At 39.9% G+C, this 18,830-nt stretch overlaps 1 protein-coding gene and 2 long non-coding RNA genes across 5 annotated transcripts in view; 2 read left to right on the forward strand and 1 right to left on the reverse strand.

The window, feature by feature from the left end:
- Window positions 1-815: 815 nt before the first annotated feature.
- LOC105358671 (uncharacterized) lies at window positions 816-10,478 on the reverse strand. 3 transcript variants are annotated; one of them, XM_078935865.1, is made up of 8 exons: window positions 10,286-10,478; window positions 9,571-9,807; window positions 2,963-3,289; window positions 2,783-2,875; window positions 2,659-2,694; window positions 2,061-2,163; window positions 1,938-1,988; window positions 816-1,415 (listed from the first exon to the last, which is right to left on the reverse strand). In XM_078935865.1, exons 2-8 carry the CDS (start codon window positions 9,623-9,625, stop codon window positions 1,238-1,240), a joined length of 843 nt encoding a protein of 280 aa, XP_078791991.1. In that variant the 5' UTR covers window positions 9,626-9,807; window positions 10,286-10,478; the 3' UTR covers window positions 816-1,237. The 3 variants fall into 3 exon arrangements, with proteins under 3 accessions (XP_078791991.1, XP_011492631.2, XP_078791992.1); XM_011494329.3 differs by lacking the exon at window positions 10,286-10,478 and having other exon boundaries at window positions 9,571-10,175; XM_078935866.1 differs by lacking the exons at window positions 2,783-2,875; window positions 10,286-10,478 and having other exon boundaries at window positions 9,571-10,175.
- Window positions 1,032-18,830, forward strand: part of LOC144987030 (uncharacterized) — a 46,079-nt gene continuing 28,280 nt past the window's right edge. The window contains exon 1 of the long non-coding RNA XR_013650886.1: window positions 1,032-1,236. This is a non-coding gene — a long non-coding RNA (uncharacterized LOC144987030). The remainder of the gene's footprint in view (window positions 1,237-18,830) is intronic.
- LOC105353765 (uncharacterized) lies at window positions 10,645-17,597 on the forward strand. Its single transcript, XR_013650883.1, has 4 exons — window positions 10,645-10,817; window positions 16,881-16,935; window positions 17,215-17,398; window positions 17,467-17,597. It is a non-coding gene; the product is annotated as an uncharacterized LOC105353765 (long non-coding RNA).

Here is an 18,830-nt window from a genome sequence, read left to right on the forward strand (position 1 = left end):
TAGTGAATCATCTCTATGTCATCAATCTAATGTGACTGAAGTGAGTCTTTGTTTGTTTCTAATCAAAGCATTTGATTATTTCTGTAAGGAGTTTGATAAATCTGTGTGTTTTTTCTTGTATTGTCTAGAACTAAACCAAATCAATCAATCAATGGATGTATTGGGTCTCTGTTCTGGATCCTTCTGGAAGGTTTTTCCAACTGTGTCTTTCAGAGGAGACAACAAAAAGTGAGTCCTGAATTCTCTCAGGATCTCATCTTTCTGCAGGAAGGATCAGTTTCTTACAGCTTCAATTCTTTAGTTTCTCTTTTCTACACATCAAAGCAAACGTCCTTTCATGGTTTATCATATTTCTGTTTTTGTTCGTGTTCAAGGAGGAAAATTGTTCATCAGAATTATTCATATTTATGATTTATTTACCTATTTTTCATTATAGTTATCGTTGTCTGCGTATTTCAAATGTTTGTACATAAATATAAAAAAGAGAAATGTGGGTTTGAGCGTCCTGCTCACGTCTGCCACCTGCTGTCCGGGAGGGGAACCATCCATACAGGTTTGCTCAAAGGTTCTCTGGAACTTCAACTCCATTGAAATTCTTCTGCCATAAACAGAAGACATAAACACAAAGATCATCAACCACAATCAAACTTTATTGATCTCACCAAACAGGAGTTTTTAACCTTCAGTGGCTGCAGCTTCAACCAGAAAAAAACTGGGATTTGTAGTTTTTAGAAGAAAAAACATTTTTGGATGATTTTCTTAATGTTTTCAGTTCTGAACCATGACAGCAACAATCCCATTGAAGCCTCACTGAGTTATTTACTGTCATTTATTGTTTTTAGTTTAACACTTGGAAATAAACAAACAAATAAATAAAAATCATTTCAACAGAGAAACTAGAAGAAAATGAACTAAAAATATCAGTCCAGTGTTTCAGCTGCTATGCTGGTGGTGTTGGCCTGATCTCAGGCTCAGCTCACATCTGTTTGTGTTTCTGTTCAGAAGAAGTGGCACAATAACACCATATTCTATAGAAATGTATCAGTCGCATTAAACGCTGTTTCTATAACAAAAGATCAGAAGCTTTGTTCATTGTTGAAAATAAAGCCAATATTTATTTATTCATTTCTGAACTGAGAATCCATAACGTTCAAAAACATTTCTTCTAATTCATGTCAAATGTTTCAATTCAATAAGTTATTATGGTACAAATCAGTGCAGAATCTTATACAAAAGGTCAGAGGTCATTTCTTTTTCCAGCTGCTGCTTCTGCTCCTCCTTCACTGTAGTGATCTGGAACATCTCCATCATGACTTTGATTCAGATGATCATCTATGAAAGGCCTGGAGACCTGTTCAGGGTCAGCCCCCCCTCCATCCAACGCTGGCTGGGAAGACTCCCCCTCCTCCATGATCCTGAACAGAAACAAGCAGGTAGAGAACATGGATGGATGATAGATGGATGGATGGATAGATGCATGGATAAATGATGGATGGATGGATGGATAATTTCATATAAGTTACATATTAAGCAGCAGTTGTGATACAAAGGAGCCACTTAATGTGGTGTAAAGTATCGATCAGTCAGATTTGTAACCATCAGTGGTTTGTTTTTCTTTTGTTACAGCAGCTTTCACAAAAACAGCATCAAGACTTTCTGATGAACTTTGCTTTTTTTTCTGGTTTTCTTCTTGATTTTCTAGATGTTAGTTTTAATTAATTATCTAAAACCTAAACTAACTCTGACAGCAAAGCAGAACCAAAGTTTTCAGTCAGTCTCTTTCTACAGAATCTTGATCTCAGTACAGTTTAGTTTAGAAGATAAATTTAGTCCAAAATATCATCACTTGATTAAAAATGAGGATAAAATAAGAAAGAAAACTATGTTTTTTAATTTTGTCTGAACAAATGAATGAATGACATGAACATGTTTCTCACCTCAGAGCGATGGAAGAAGAATCTGGTTGGAGATCAGTTCTGTTTCTGTTTCTGAACAAAGAGATTAGAAGTTAACAGTTCTGTTCAGTAAAAACATTAAAAGGTAATTTATTTATGACTGACCTCCTGCAATATCTAAAAGCCAGGATCCCCCCAACAACAACAACACCAAGAAGAACACCTCCAAGAACTATGGCAGTGATGTCACCAGAGCTCAGAGCAGATCCTACAGGACAGAGATGATGAAAATGAAAAGAACTGAAGAATAGAAAGTATAATAAAATTAAAGTTCATATTTTATGTCCCTAAACACAAAATGAAATATATAATTCGCTATTATAAAAATTTATATTAAATCTAAAAAAAAAAACGGAAAGGAGTACACCATATCAGAAAATGATTAATCGGACACACACATACATGCACACACACACCCACACACACAAATCTTTAAAAGTGTCAGACATGATTAAAATGATTTGGTTTTACCAAAAAAAAACTTCCATTGAAAAAAGTAGAAACTGTGTTGGTGTACACATGCACACATTAAAACCATGTAAATTCAAAGTTTTTAAGTTCAACGTTTTTTTTACAGTTTTTTTTACAGTGTGTAAGGTGACCATGGGTGTCCAGAAAGGTAAAGTGTTATTATTGTTATTATTCTACAAACCTCAGTCTCAAAGGAGAAACAGGAAGTGTCACTAAAAGGTGTTTTCCTCACCTGTTTGGTTGTCTGTCTCATTGTTCGTCTGTAGAACTGATCAGAAGTCGTGTTAGATCATATTTAGCTGATTACGGGTTAGAAAAAAGTGTTTTTTTCATTCTGGTCTAAACCAGCAGCTTACTCTCTGTCGGGGTGACAGTTGAAGCTTTGACCAGCTTCTGCTCATGTGGAGAGTTGTTGTAGTTTCCTTCATCCTCCTTGTTCATCTGTGGAACTGATCAGAAGTCGTGTTAGATCATATTTAGCTGGTTTCAGGTTAGAAAAACTGTTTAGTTCATTCTGCTCTAAACCAGCAGCTTACTCTTCATCGGGATGACGTTAGAACATATTCCATACTCAGGAAGACAGCAGCTGTAGTTCCCTTCATCCTGCTTGGTGACGTTGGTCAGTGTGACGGTAAAGGTTCTATTCCCCTGGGGGATCAGAGAGGTCTGGCCTTTGAACATCAGGTCTTGATCGTCAGGGTTGTCCCCCTGACTCCGACGAATGTGCAGATTTTTTGAGCCATGTTTACATTCCAAGGTGACAGCCGACACGTTAAAGGGAGGTTTTACTCCACATGACTGAACCATGTTCAGACTTGACTGAGCTCGGACCAACAATAGAGAGCAAACCATTTCAGATGAACCTGAAGAAAAAAGTTTAAGTTTAGTGGAACATTTTATATGTTTAAAGAAAACAACCACAGATGTCTGCACATGCAAAAAAAAAAAGAGTCTTTGTGTTTCTGGTCATATATCTTTATTATTTTTTGTGTCAGAGTCTCCCTGCAGCAATGAGCCTCTGGTAGAGGTTCCTCCTTTATTTTGCATGGTCTGTAGTTCTGTACTCATCAGTGAGGTGTTCTTTTGGTAGGTCCGGTTGATGTTTTTTACTGAGGAACCAGCTTCCTGTTTGTAGGTGAACTTTATTCCTCAGTGGTTTTATGCTCCCTCTGTGGTGTGTGTTGTTGTTTCTCCTCTAAAGAAACATTTCAACCTGGAACCGTGCCTCTGTCTGCGGTGAATTCCCATATTCTTGGAGGCGTCTGGTTGCCTTTTCATCTTATCTTTTCGTTTGTCAAAGCAGGAAAGTGTTTTCTTTAAAGCTCCTCATGGAGGAGCAGCTGAAGCAGCTCCATGAATCTGTGGCTCTGAAAAAGGGAGGCAGCTGTCAGGGACTGGTTCAGCTTCAGCTTCAGCCTCTGCTGCTGTGATGTCATGAAAACGTTCAGCAGAGAAACTAGTTTAACCCAAAATGTCTGACGTGTTCAGAGGAAAGACCCGGACTGCAGCTGGAGAACCTGCATACCTTTGTTGTTCTCTAAAGTTGCAGAAACATGGTTGCTTGTAGCTGGACAAGGACAAAAAAGGGGAAAATGTATATTTATATTAACTCTGGACAACATGAATTCAAATAAAATGTAATGAATAAACTGAAATAACTGCTCCATGCTGGTCTTCTCTTTGCTGCTTAGAGATTCTTTAACTTCATTCTCCTCAGCTCAATAATTATTGCATGAAAAGTCTGAGACACATCTAACTATGGAGGAGCAGAAACCTGAACATATCCTCTATCTGCTCACCTGAAGCACACAGCTGCAGCTACTTTGCTTTTTTATATGGGTGGGGGCACATGTAGAAGACCCCAAACTAATCGAAATCCTAACAGTTAGTGGTTCTCATCACCTAAGTGGTTTCAACAGCCAAAGGAAAATCTAAATGTTACAGCAAACCCTCCTCATCCTTTTGTTTTCCACAAAAAGTACAGAGTTTTCCAAACTCCCCCCCCCCCCCCCCCCCCCCCCAACTGTGATGAGGGTTCAACCACGACAGGGCAGAGTTGAAACTTTCTCCATGGCCATTGAAGGAACCACAAAGTTCTCTTCAATCACAGCTTGAGATTCACATTCAGACTTTATTTAGCTTTGATCAATATTGACATTATGTGACATACTACACACTATTTACACACTACTTACACACTATTTACACACTACTTACACACTATTTACACACTATTTACACACTATTTACACACTATTTACACACTACTTACACACTATTTACACACTATTTACACACTATTTACACACTATTTACACACTATTTACATACTATTTACACACTACTTACACACTACTTACACACTACTTACACACTACTTACATACTATTTACACACTACTTACACACTATTTACACACTATTTACACACTATTTACACACTATTTACACACTATTTACACACTACTTACACACTATTTACACACTACTTACACACTATTTACACACTACTTACACACTACTTACACACTATTTACACACTATTTACACACTATTTACACACTACTTACACACTATTTACACACTATTTACACACTATTTACACACTACTTACACACTATTTACACACTACTTACACACTATTTACACACTACTTACACACTATTTACACACTACTTACACACTATTTACACACTATTTACACACTACTTACACACTATTTACACACTATTTACACACTATTTACACACTAATTACACACTATTTACACACTACTTACACACTACTTACACACTACTTACACACTATTTACACACTACTTACACACTATTTACACACTACTTACACACTATTTACACACTACTTACACACTACTTACACACTATTTACACACTATTTACACACTATTTACACACTACTTACACACTATTTACACACTATTTACACACTATTTACACACTACTTACACACTATTTACACACTATTTACACACTACTTACACACTATTTACACACTACTTACACACTATTTACACACTATTTACACACTACTTACACACTATTTACACACTATTTACACACTATTTACACACTAATTACACACTATTTACACACTACTTACACACTACTTACACACTACTTACACACTATTTACACACTACTTACACACTATTTACACACTATTTACACACTATTTACACACTATTTACACACTATTTACACACTATTTACACACTATTTACACACTATTTACACACTACTTACACACTATTTACACACTATTTACACACTATTTACACACTATTTACACACTACTTACACACTATTTACACACTACTTACACACTATTTACACACTATTTACACACTACTTACACACTATTTACACACTATTTACACACTACTTACACACTATTTACACACTACCTACACACTATTTACACACTATTTACACACTACTTACACACTATTTACACACTATTTACACACTAATTACACACTATTTACACACTACTTACACACTATTTACACACTACTTACACACTATTTACACACTATTTACACACTATTTACACACTATTTACACACTATTTACACACTATTTACACACTATTTACACACTATTTACACACTACTTACACACTACTTACACACTACTTACACACTATTTACACACTATTTACACACTAATTACACACTATTTACACACTACTTACACACTACTTACACACTATTTACACACTACTTACACACTATTTACACACTATTTACACACTACTTACACACTATTTACACACTATTTACACACTAATTACACACTATTTACACACTACTTACACACTACTTACACACTATTTACACACTACTTACACACTATTTACACACTATTTACACACTATTTACACACTATTTACACACTATTTACACACTACTTACACACTATTTACACACTATTTACACACTATTTACACACTATTTACACACTATTTACACACTACTTACACACTATTTACACACTACTTACACACTATTTACACACTACTTACACACTATTTACACACTATTTACACACTACTTACACACTATTTACACACTATTTACACACTACTTACACACTATTTACACACTATTTACACACTAATTACACACTATTTACACACTACTTACACACTACTTACACACTATTTACACACTACTTACACACTATTTACACACTATTTACACACTATTTACACACTATTTACACACTATTTACACACTACTTACACACTATTTACACACTATTTACACACTATTTACACACTATTTACACACTATTTACACACTACTTACACACTATTTACACACTACTTACACACTACTTACACACTACTTACACACTATTTACACACTATTTACACACTATTTACACACTACTTACAGTAAATAATACTTCCTCCAATCCATTCTAGTCTTCAGAGGCTCCCATCTTTCAGGGTTGAGATGTTTCCTGCTTTAACGACGGTTTCTGATTACAGTTAAATCTATTCACTCCAATAGTAACCCATTGAATACAGAAATACCCAACATGTGAAAGGAGACTTTTCCCTGCAACCAAAGCAGCAACTAAAGTTGCTCCATGAGTTCATAGAGCCTGTCATGCTGGTTGTTGGTTCAGATTGGTTTTTATAGTTGACTTGTTTCATTATATTTTAATGACTTGATCCACGTGTTTCTACTGTCAAAGCGTCTTTGCAGCCTTTTCTAGTGTGTGGTGCAGATGGTGGTGGTGGGGGTGGGGGTGGGGGGTCAGGTGATAGAGGCACTCAGCGGTGTGTTCAAGCACGCTCAGACATATGAGTTTCAGTAATAATACATCTTTGTGTGCTCATTAATTCTATGGATGTGACGGTAGATCGCAGGCCATCACAGACAAATAAACCAAACAAAAACTCCATCAGTGAATCATCCTCAGTGTGAAATACGTCACTTGATTGACATGCAGAATGGCCAACTAAACATCCTCTGAGACATACATAAGTGTTTTACCAAACTGAGCGCACTTTCTTTTACTTCTTCTCTATTTTTACATCTATCTATCTATCTATCTATCTATCTATCTATCTATCTATCTATCTATCTATCTATCTATCTATCTATCTATCTATCTATCTATCTATCTATCTATCTATCTATCTATCTATCTATCTATCTATCTGTAGATCTTTTGGATCTTGTCCCTTCAAAAGTAGCTCACACTAAAAAAGTGTGCCACTCCTGCTTTAACATGTGCTGAAAAACCAGATTTGGTGCATCAGCATGGGGGGGGGGGGGCACCTGGGGTGGCACGTCTGAACACGTGACCCGCTGGACACGCCCCTGAATGCACATGACTGTACTGTGGGTGCAGAATTCTAATCACTGATGGTGTCAGCTTGAAGGGATTCCTTTCTGACGACTGATTACAAATCACTGGAATCACGGCCTCAGAGTGAGAAAAAAATATTTCACCTGATTTTTGGGTGATACTAATATGATATCAGTTGTAAAATTGACCCCCTCATCCCCCCAACCAGATGTTGGTTTGTTGCTTTAGAGCAGGGGGGTCAAACTCATTTTCACTGAGGGCCACATCAGCATAGTGTCTGTCCTCAACTATATATTACATGTATAGAACTTATACATGTAATATATAGTAGTCCAATCCGATATTTTAAGTCAGATTCCCCCTAGATATGAATAAATACACACCAATTTTTCATTTATTTTAAGAAAATATCTGCCACATAAAATGACATGGAGGGCCACATTTGGCCCCCGGGCCTTGAGTTTGACATGTGCTGTAAAGGATCACTGTGTCTAATAAAAACTTCAGATAATCCTCAATTGTTTTGTGTTTGAATTTGACAACACAAGAAACATGAAGTAACAAACCAACAGCAAATTTGGAAACATTTTATGGAACAACAAAATATATCCAAATAGTTGTATTTATGAATTTCTGAAAGGCTCATCATCTTTACTACTGAGGAGGCAGTGATGATCAGGTTTAAAACAGAGGTGTAAATTGTATATCTGTTTAAAAAAGGAACAAATATATTAAGAGATCAATAATGGCTGTAGGACCAGTCTGCAGACAAGTACTGCTCCAACTGATCCCTCATTGGACCCTGAAGTGTCCCTCAGACCTGATTCCTGAATCCATTTCTCCTCTTCCTCACTGTTTTTCTGAAACTTGGCTGTTCTTAGTTAGGAATCTCCCTAAAAGAAGCTCCCAAAGTCTCCTTCCATGAAAGCTTTAAGGTGTATTTCCTGTGACGGTGAGTCGATTGTAAAGTCAAAAACATTCACCATCTACACACACACACACACACACACACACACACACACACACACACCCACACACACACACACACATGCACACACACACACACACACACACCTGAAACATATTGTACATATTAAACATATATATATATATATATACAATAAACATATTGTATGAATAAATGTATAAAAGTACAAAGAAACTGTGTTTAAAAATCGTGTTAAAAAGATCTTTATCTTAGCTTTTTATAAAAACGTCTCTATTGTAGCACAGCTTACAGAGAAGGACCCCCCCATGATTAGTCACACCACTTTTTACTCAAAACTCTACTGGATTGGACAGTAATATGACATGTTGTCATTTTGTTTATACCAAAGGCTAATGATCAAATAGATGTGGAATGATGCCCTGTCAGTGTCTCCCTGTAGTAAAAAGGACGAACTCCTCCCCTCCTAAATGCTCTACACTCTTAGAAACACATGGCTGTCCGTGAGATGAGGATTGATCTTTATCTTCCAATTCATCATTTTATTTGGCTCAAGTATTATTCATCTTTAGATGATATTGAATAATTTGTATCACAGACAGGTTTCACACACCAGAATGGGACAAAAATGTCCTTAAAGGACTCGTTGGGCATCTGAGGACTCCCCCCCCCCCATGCTCTGCCTTTCTCTCAGCAAAAAATAAAGCAGTAAACGTCTAACATATAAGGTTAACATTGATAAAAACTATTCTCTAACAGCCTAATGATCACAGAATTAGCAGGAACTCACAGAATGACAGAGTTCAGTTGCTGCAGGAATCAGGATGAGTTTAAATAAAAAGTTTAAAGTTTACCTGAAAGTCCTTCCACCACCAAAGGAATGAAAGACAGCAGATAGAAGATCTTCATGATTCAGAAATCAAGAACGGATCAAAGTGCAAACTGGCTCCTTCAGGGGCTGATGGAATGTGGAGCAAAATGCTTCATGTTTCGTTTGATCCACTCCACGATGTGATCCTGCAGATCCTCCTGAGAGTCCAGGCGGCACGGCAGGATGACATCATCACCAGGAGCAGCAATGATTGGTTCACCTGGAAACAAAGAAAACAGGAAGAAACTTTTCTACTTTTTCTTCTAATTCTATCTAAAGACACATTTCAATCAATGATTCCTGATGATTATTCATTTAGTCAAATGTTTTCAGTCTTTCACCTCATTTCTACCAAAACAGTTTCTACTTTAAAGTCTTTGATCACTGACTGAATACTCAGTTTCTGAGGAACATTTGAGGAAAACAAACTAAAACATGGTTTGGAAAGATTCACAGCAGAAGTTTTGGTACAAATTTAGCAGACTTTTACTTTTAAATTAAATCTAGAGTTCCACATACAGAGAAACTGTGTGTCAAATCTTCCAGATTGTCATCATTTTGTGTCTAAACAAACTTTCTCCAAATTCAGACGTTAGTTCATTGAATAGTCTGTAGAAAGAACCACCACCATAAAAGGTGGAAGTTTCTAAACATCAAACAGAAACTTGAACTAAAGAACAGAACATTCATGAACTTACCTTCAACATGTGAACAGAACCAGAACCACACACATGTAGAAATCCACAGACAAGAAGAAGCAGAAACACAACAGAACTCTGCTGCAGACATCGTGACCAAACCATGACTTAGGGAGGAAGACGAAGCTGCTGCTATAAATTAAAGTTAGAAAAAGTTAGAAAAATGCCGTCTCTTTCCGTTAAAACAGCCTATCAGCAAGGATCGCATCGGAGGTAGGGGCTGTGGCCGTTGATAGGAGAGATATGCAGATTGTAACACGTAACAGCCAATGACAATTCTGCTGCAACACAGGTAGCCAATCACAACGCAGATTTACGCAATCGCGAAATTACAGTATCCTAGCACCTAACCCTTCCCCTTCATTCTCTATGGTAGTTTCAGATGTAATACAGTCTTTCACCACTAGCAAGGTTTTTTTCCACACCGTCTTAGTAGTGAGGAATTTACAGGAAGAGAAACAACAACAATCTTGCGGCCAGAGTTCATCTGATCGCTGTTAAAACACAAGAGCACAACAAGTTAAAGTATGATGTAAGTAAAAAATAATAACAGGACAAAGTTTCTAATCTGAAGACATTTCTCTTCCCGTCATTGTTGAACATGAAACTCCAGCAGTGAGGATAACAGCTGGATGAGAAGAACGTCTTCAAACTAGAAACGTTGAGAAGTGTGTGTGTGTTTTCAAAACCTTTTTCATTTTACCAAAGGGAATGTGGAGATGAACATTACATTTTATATGCTATTTTTAATATGCATAACAGGGGTTACAGTATTTCATTATGCATTTAATGGATTATATATATATGCAGGTTTTTTTGTATTGCAGGAATATGCAAAATTAGAGATCTGAGAAACTATTTAGCTGAAAGATCAGTGGAGACACCTTGGTAGTGAGAACAACCAGCTGGTTGGATTTGGTCTGGTTTCTAAGAAGACCTGGAGGGATGTCTGGGAGAAAAGAGAAGATGGAAATGCATCATGTATCCTCAGTAAACAGTAGGTTTCAGGCAGCAGAATGTTCCTGCTCCAGCAGTACCTGAAGAAGAAAGAGGCTCAGACTCAGAGTTCTTCAGTTCCTGTTTTAAACCTTCTTCTAGTCCCCCAGGTCTGTGGCAGACTAAACGTTCATGCTCATGTTAGGAAACATGGTAGAAAATATGTTTCCCATCTTTTCAGTACCTTCTTTAGAGATGGAAGATGATGGAGAGCATGATGCATTCTAGGCAGTAGCGGTTTTCGCCACGGGCAATACGGGCGATGGCCCTGTCGTGTTATTTAAATTTAGGGAAACAAATAAGGGTCCAACTGTTTGCTTGTTAGGGCGCTTTATTCAAACATTCCTAAGACAGCCTTCAACATGTGTCTCTCGGTCTAGCCACGCTTCCCGCTGCCCTCACACAGCCGTGACGTCATAACAATGCGACCCTGTAGTTCTGTAACCCTTGTGCTATCTTAGATGACCCCCCCCCCCCCCCTTCCATTGACGTGTTCTCCCTACCATGACAAAGGTGGATACAGGTGGAAAGATTTCATGTAATCCGTGGACACCAGTGAAGATCACAAATCATTGAAGAAAAAAGGTTCAGAGCACTGTCTAGTGGGTCTAGATGACCCACCTCTTAATGGTAAAGTGCCTAGGATAGCACAAGGGATAATTAACAGATTTCCAATTAAACAATGGCATAACACCACATCTCCCCTTTTTGAAATAGAACAAACAATTATTAAACTGTCATTGTTTAACAACCCTTACAAAGAACTCTTCATTGAGGTTGGAGAGTCTTTCTATTATAAAAAAAAACAACATAATACAAAACATTCTTTTTGTCCAACATCGCTGAAAATGTTTCATTATTTAAACAATCTATAAATCCAGTCTGGTTGGTTTTATAACAGCTCCCCCAGACCTGGTTCTGGGGGTAGATGTCAAATCAGATGAGTTCTGGATCAGCGACTCTGGTGGTTGTTGTTCTGGAGCACAACTGAAACCAGTTGCTCTGTGTCGCTCTGGCTCTGTTCGGGTAAAGTCTTCATGGCAACAAGGTGACGTTGATTTCTCCTTACTGTCCCATGAGGTCCTTCAACCATGTATGAGTGAGGGGTTGTGTGTCTGCTCACCACAGCTCCACCTGATCCTAGATCTGGTATCCACACTTCTCGTCCTGGAACAAGTTGGTGAAGGTTCCGTGCTCGATGGCGCTGATTAAACAGCTGTGCATCTTTCATCCTCTTCTTGTTCTCCTTATGTGAAACAGCCTCCATGTCGGGAAGAGCAGGTTGTAGAAGAGCTGGAAATGTCGGCACTGTGGTGCGAAGCCTCCTCCCCATGAGAAGCTGAGCAGGGCTGCATCCGTTCAGTGGAGTAGCTCTGTATGCCAGCAGTGCAAGATAGGGATCAGCAGCTTTCTTCAGGAGTTCTTTTATGGTCTTGACTGCTCTCTCAGCCTCACCATTACTCTGAGGATGTTTGGGACTGCTGGTGATGTAATGGAATCCATACGATTGTGCAAACTCTGCAAAAACAGCTCCAGAGAATTGAGGCCCGTTGTCTGTCACCAGCTGCTCTGGAATGCCGTGGCGTGCAAAGATAGATTTTAAGTGGTGAATCACATTTGCAGACTTTGTGGTTGAAAGCAAAGCGATTTCCACAAATCTGGATGCATAATCCACTACTAGCAGGTAAGATTTAGCTCCCAGCATGAACAAATCTGCTCCCAGTTTTTGCCACGGTCTTCCTGGATACTGGGTTGGCAACAACGGCTCTGCAGGATTATGCCTCTCTTTACTGCAGATCCGGCAGTAGAGAACTAACTCATTTATCTGCTGGCTTAATCCAGGCCACCACACCGACTGCCGTGCACGTTTCACGACTCCTTGGTGACCTTAATGCAGTGTTGTGAGCACCCCATATCTCAGTGAAGAAGGGATAACAAGCCTGTCTCCCTTGAGCAGCAGTCCATCATGTACTGAGAGTGATGCTCGTTCCGCCCAGTAGGGTCTGATTGCTGGTTCACCGTTGTAGTGAGTCGGCCATCCTTGCTCACAGAGTTGCATCACATGTGCACACACACTGTCCTGTTGCAGCTCTTGTTTCAGGTGATCCAAATAGAAGGTGCTTGCTGGTAGGTTCTCCATTATCCTGTCCACATATATATTTGTGTCCTCCAGCAACTCCTTGTCATCGGGTGTTTCATTATTCAACAGGGGAGCACGTGATAGCATGTCTGCCGTCCACAAGCTTTTTCCTGGCACATGCGATATTGAGTAGGAATAACGCATAAGGCGCATTTTAAACCGTTGAATGCGTGGAGGAAGGGCATCCAGTTGCTGGACCCTAACAAACTCAGGAGAGGTTTGTGGTCAGTCTCCATCTGGAAGTGCTTGCCTATCAGGATGTTTCTGAACCTTTCACAAGCCCAAGTGAGTGCTGAGGCTTCTTTTTCTATCTGTGCGTATCTCTGCTCTGTTGGCGTGAGAGAGCGTGAGATATAAGCCACAGGACGCCAATCGCTGCCCCATTTTTGGAGTAGGACGCTCCCTAGTCCATACGACGATGCATCTGCTGAGACTTTACTGTCCCGATTTGGATCATACACGGCCAACACTGGAGGTGAGGCCAAAGAGTCTTTTAAATCTTGAAATGCTTGAGCCTGGTCAATCCCCCACACCCAGTGGTTCTTTTTAGAAAGAAGATCTCTCAGAGGTTTGTCTCTTTCTGCCAGCTGAGGGATGAACTTTCCAAGCTGATTAACTGTTCCTAGAAAACTCCTCAGTTCAGAAACATTTGTTCGTTCTCTCATTTTCTCATCAGGACTGATGCCATTGGTTGAGATGACATGTCCTAAGAAGATCACTTCCTGCTTTGACAGCTCACATTTTTCCACATTCAGTGAAATGCCTGCCTCCTGCAGCCTTTTAAGCACAACATGTAGGCGAGTGTCATGTTCTTCCTGTGTTCTGCCCCAAACCAACACATCGTCCATGTGACAAACCACACCTTCCAGACTGTTTATGACTTCTGACATTCTGTTCTGGAAATGTGCAGGAGCAGAAGCAATGCCAAAAGGTAGCCGCCTAAAATAGTAACGGCCAAAAGGTGTAATAAAGGTGTTGTACTTGGCTGACCCTTCTGTAAGGGGAATTTGCCAAAATCCCATATTAGCATCCAATTTGCTGAAAATTCTGGCTCCAGCCAATTTGCCTAATGTCTCTTCCACTGATGGCAGGATGTATTTTTCTCGACACACAGAAAGGCTGAGGTGTGTGAGATCAACACAAATACGCACCTTGTCTGTTTTCTTTTTGGGTACCACCACCATGCCAGAACACCATTCTGTTGGCTCCTCTATTTTGCTTATCACACCTAAGTCTTCCATGTGGGACAGTTCCTGCTTCACTTTGTCCATGAGCGGCAATGGAACTCTCCGAGGTGTCTTTAATGAGAAAGGCTGAGCATCTGGCCTTAACTTGATGTTGTATGGCTGCTTCACTTCACCAAGACCGCTGCACAGTTTTGGGTAGCTGACTTTTAGTGTTTCGATGCTGAGCGTGTCTATTCCAGTAACTAACTCCAACCTGTGGATAGCAGGTCTTCCCAGCAATGCTGTGTGCAGGTGTTTCAGGATGTACACATCCTCTCTTGCTTCTTTAGCTCCTTTCCTTAGTCTCATCTCTGTGAACCGAGGACTTCCAACGGCTTAAACAGAGGCTTGGTTGGTTTTTGAAGAGTGGGTGGGCAACTGTCTCTGAAGATCTATTTGAACACCTGAAGTGGCAAAACTGTGACATCAGCTCCTGTGTCTATTTTACACACTCTCATGTAATGTCCCTTTTTTCCACATACATGACATACTGTTTCATTAGCTGGACACTCACGTTTTGGATGTGGTGATGAACTGCTGCACTTATGACACTGTGCATTTGGTCTACTGTGTTGAGGCCTCCACGATTTGCTCTGTTTGACGTCTGGATGTGATTTGGTTTTAAACTTTCTGCTGCTTTTGTGCACCCTGTCAACACATTTAGCATCTCCTGGCTGTGTCCTGGTGTCACCTTGCAGTGAAGATTGCTGCCTTTTCACTTCCTCGCTCTGTCGTGCCATGTTAATCGCTTTATCCAGCGTAAGATCCGGGTCTAGCTGCATGCGTTCAGACAGGCGTTTATCTGACAAACCGACCACCAGTCGATCACGTATGAGCTCATCATGAAGTGTCCCATAGCCACAGTGTTCTGCTAATGCATACAGTGCAGTAACAGATGCATCCACAGTCTCATTTTCTTCTTGCTTTCTCTTGTTGAATTTTGCACGTTCGTAGATAACGTTTTTCTTCACTATGAAAAATGCTTGGAAGCCATCTCTCCCCCCTTGATACGTCCCTCGTCAGTCTGCAGGTAACACTACAAGTCTTACGTCAAAATACCAGTATCAAATGGTGAGTCATTCATGTTTTTCAAATCTTTTACTATAATAAACTATCAAACGTGTACTTTATGTAACCAGAGGACGCCAGCACAGTCAGATGAGGAGCTCCACCAGTAGCTGCTAGTGAAAAAAGATGTTAGAAAGTAAGACGCTGCATGAAAAACTATCACCATTCATTATAAACAATGTTCTCCTTTGTTAGCCATGCTTGCTAGCTCAATGCTAGCGGGGTTTCAAGCTCTTTTCATGACTTTTATGGATTAACCCTTGTGCTATCTGAGATTGATATGTTCTCCTACCATGACAAAGGTGGATAAAGGTGGAAAGATTTCATTTAATCCATGGACACCAGTGAAGATCACAAATCATTGAAGAAAAAAGGTTCAGAGCACTGACTAGTGGGTCTAGATGACCCAACTCCCAATGGTAAAGTGCCTAGGTTAGCACAAGGGTTACACAAAGTCGAGACCAGATCTGGATCAGTCGCTCCAGACCGGCTCTCTGGATCCTTCTTGGAGGTTGGACCTCATTGATCCTCTCTGCTGTTTGTGTCGTTAAAATGAGAGACGTAAAGAAAACGTAAGTCACAGATTCACTAAAATTTAGTTTCTCCTGCTGGAATGCAGTGGTCCCCAAACCCGGACAGCAAACCGGTTCTGGTATCGATCTGCAGAGAAAAAAACAAGACTTTCCTTTTTCTGTTGTATTTCTAGTCAAATTCTGAAGGAAGTTTTATTTTGAAAAACTACTGGATTCTCTCCTCCACATCCGGTCATTCTTGATGCTTGTGGAGGTTCTGTGTTGAAAATCCATCCACTACTTTCTTAAAGTTGGACGAGGCTGAAGTTGGCGTCTGATTTGTTTCTCTTCCACTTTGACAGTTTTGGGTTTAAGGAAAAATCTGAATGACATTTGAATGTTTCCTGCATGAAACATAAAAAACAAATGAAGTTTAAATCATCTGCAGATATTTGACAGAGGATGAAGATGAACTTTAGCCTCCAAAGTTAAACTGGAAGCTACAAAAATCAGACGCCAACTTCATCCTGGCACAGGCCGGTCCGTGAAAATATTGTCTGACATTAAACCGGTTCAGATGAATGTTTTTATTTTCATTTAATGAAAGCATTAAAATATGCTGACTCATCAGAGCTGCTGCTCCGTCTCTACAGGTGAAGGTTCAAGCAGCCACATGGGGGCGCTAGAGACCTGCTACTGTGACAACCTGTGAGTAGAAACCTGAATAAAGAACTCTCAGCTGATTAAAGACTGCATTAGGAAAATAAATCTGGACTTTTATTGTGAAAGAGGACCAGAACAGGGTCAGACTGTTGAAAAACCAGAATTTTGACTCCATTTAATCCAAGGTTTTAGTGACATCATCTCCCCTCCATCCCACCTTCTCCTCTGCATCCTCCACCCTCATGTCCTCCTTCTCTCCATCATCCACCTCCTCTTTGGTCTTCCTCCTCTTTCCTGGTGTCTCCAACCTCTTCCTCCTTTCAGCAGCATCATCACTCTTCCTCCTCTCAGCGTCTCCATCTGCTTCCCTGCATTGATCTCCAACATCTCCATGATCTGTTCCTCTGATGGATGGACTCCTTCCTGGTCTTCTTCTCCGTGGTTCTGGACTGTGAATGAGTTCCTCCTTAAATGAAGCGTCCCTCTGGTTCTGGTCCAACCTTAGAAGGTGTTTCCTCAGCTCTGACTGAAGGTTGAAGGTTGAAGCTGCAGCTTCTGACCTCCTTTCTCCTGAAGGTCCTGCTGCTGCTGCTGGAAGAATCTTCTCAGACTGAGTCCTACAGGGATGGAGCTCCACGCTAGAACCATCAGAAATGACATCATCAGACATCTTCATGTTTTTCTGGACAGAAGTTTGTGGGTTTCAGGTGGACTTCATGCCTGAGAGCTCCTTCATCTGCCCACTGGATGTTCAGCTCCTCAGTTTCCTCCAAACAGCAGGTTGAAGTTGACGGTTGGGATCCGTCTGACTTTGCTGCAGTCGTCTCCTGGATTTCAGGAGCTTTGTTTCTGTTCTGCTCAAATCCCAGCAGAGGTCCTGCTGCTGGTTCCAGAAAACCAACTGGAAATGAAAGCTGAAGGTTTTTCCTGGACGGACTCTGGAATGATGGAAGTGGAGACACTTTTCTGGTGTCCAGTGTGACATCGTTCTCTTTTGGAACACCAGAAGACCCAATCAAAGCTCCAACATCTTCCTGACAGGATTTCTGACAGAAGATCAAAGCAGGAAGATGGAAGTGGTTTCCATGGAAACGTCTGTCAGCTGCTCCTCCATCCAGAGGAAATGTAAACCAAATAGAGCAGCATCTTCTCAGGAAAAAAGATCCAGACCATTAAAACATGAGGGTTCATCTTTTTATTGATTTCACAGTTTTACCTTCACAGTTGTTTTTCTGCTGTTTCATTTCTTTCTTAAATCCAGTGGTGGATCGTACATTACACACCTGGGCCTTCAGTAAACCTACGTCTGAATCATTTAACCCCTCATGAACCATCTTTATTTCTCTAAATAAACTGTATAAACAAAACTGTAAAGAAATCTCACCATGCAACTACAGCCAGCACAAACACATTGAAAACAATCACATACATTATGAATATTATTTATTATGGTATTTATCATAATAAATGTCTTCACTTGGGTTTTCACCTTAAACCTAACTAAATCCTCCATGGAGTACATCACAGTCAGTCTGTTTAACCGATCCAGAAGTTCTCTGTGGATCTGTGTCAAACTGGACGAGGCTGCATGTGACTTCCTGAAACTTCTGTCCAATCAGAAGGTTTGAAAAGTGGGACATTGCCTTGGCCTGCTAGAAGGCCCTGCTGACACCATCTCAAAATCTGATTGGTTGAAAGAATGAATGACCGACATTGATTTCGCATCACAGGACCTTCAGAACAGAGAGTGAAGGCCCTTACCCTGCCTGGCAAAAAAGTACAGCTGAAATGCGATTGGTTAAATAGTCCAATGTGAAAATACGTCTGTCTGGAAGCAGCATAACCATCATAAACACAATAAAAGGGAATGGACGGACCATTTGGGATGATTGAATGAGTATGCATGGACAAAATATTATTACTACATGTGTTAGGGTTAC

Source organism: Oryzias latipes, chromosome 18, assembly GCF_053564925.1.
Source record: "Oryzias latipes strain Hd-rR chromosome 18, Olatipes_Hd-rR_3.1".
Taxonomy (NCBI): domain Eukaryota; kingdom Metazoa; phylum Chordata; class Actinopteri; order Beloniformes; family Adrianichthyidae; genus Oryzias; species Oryzias latipes.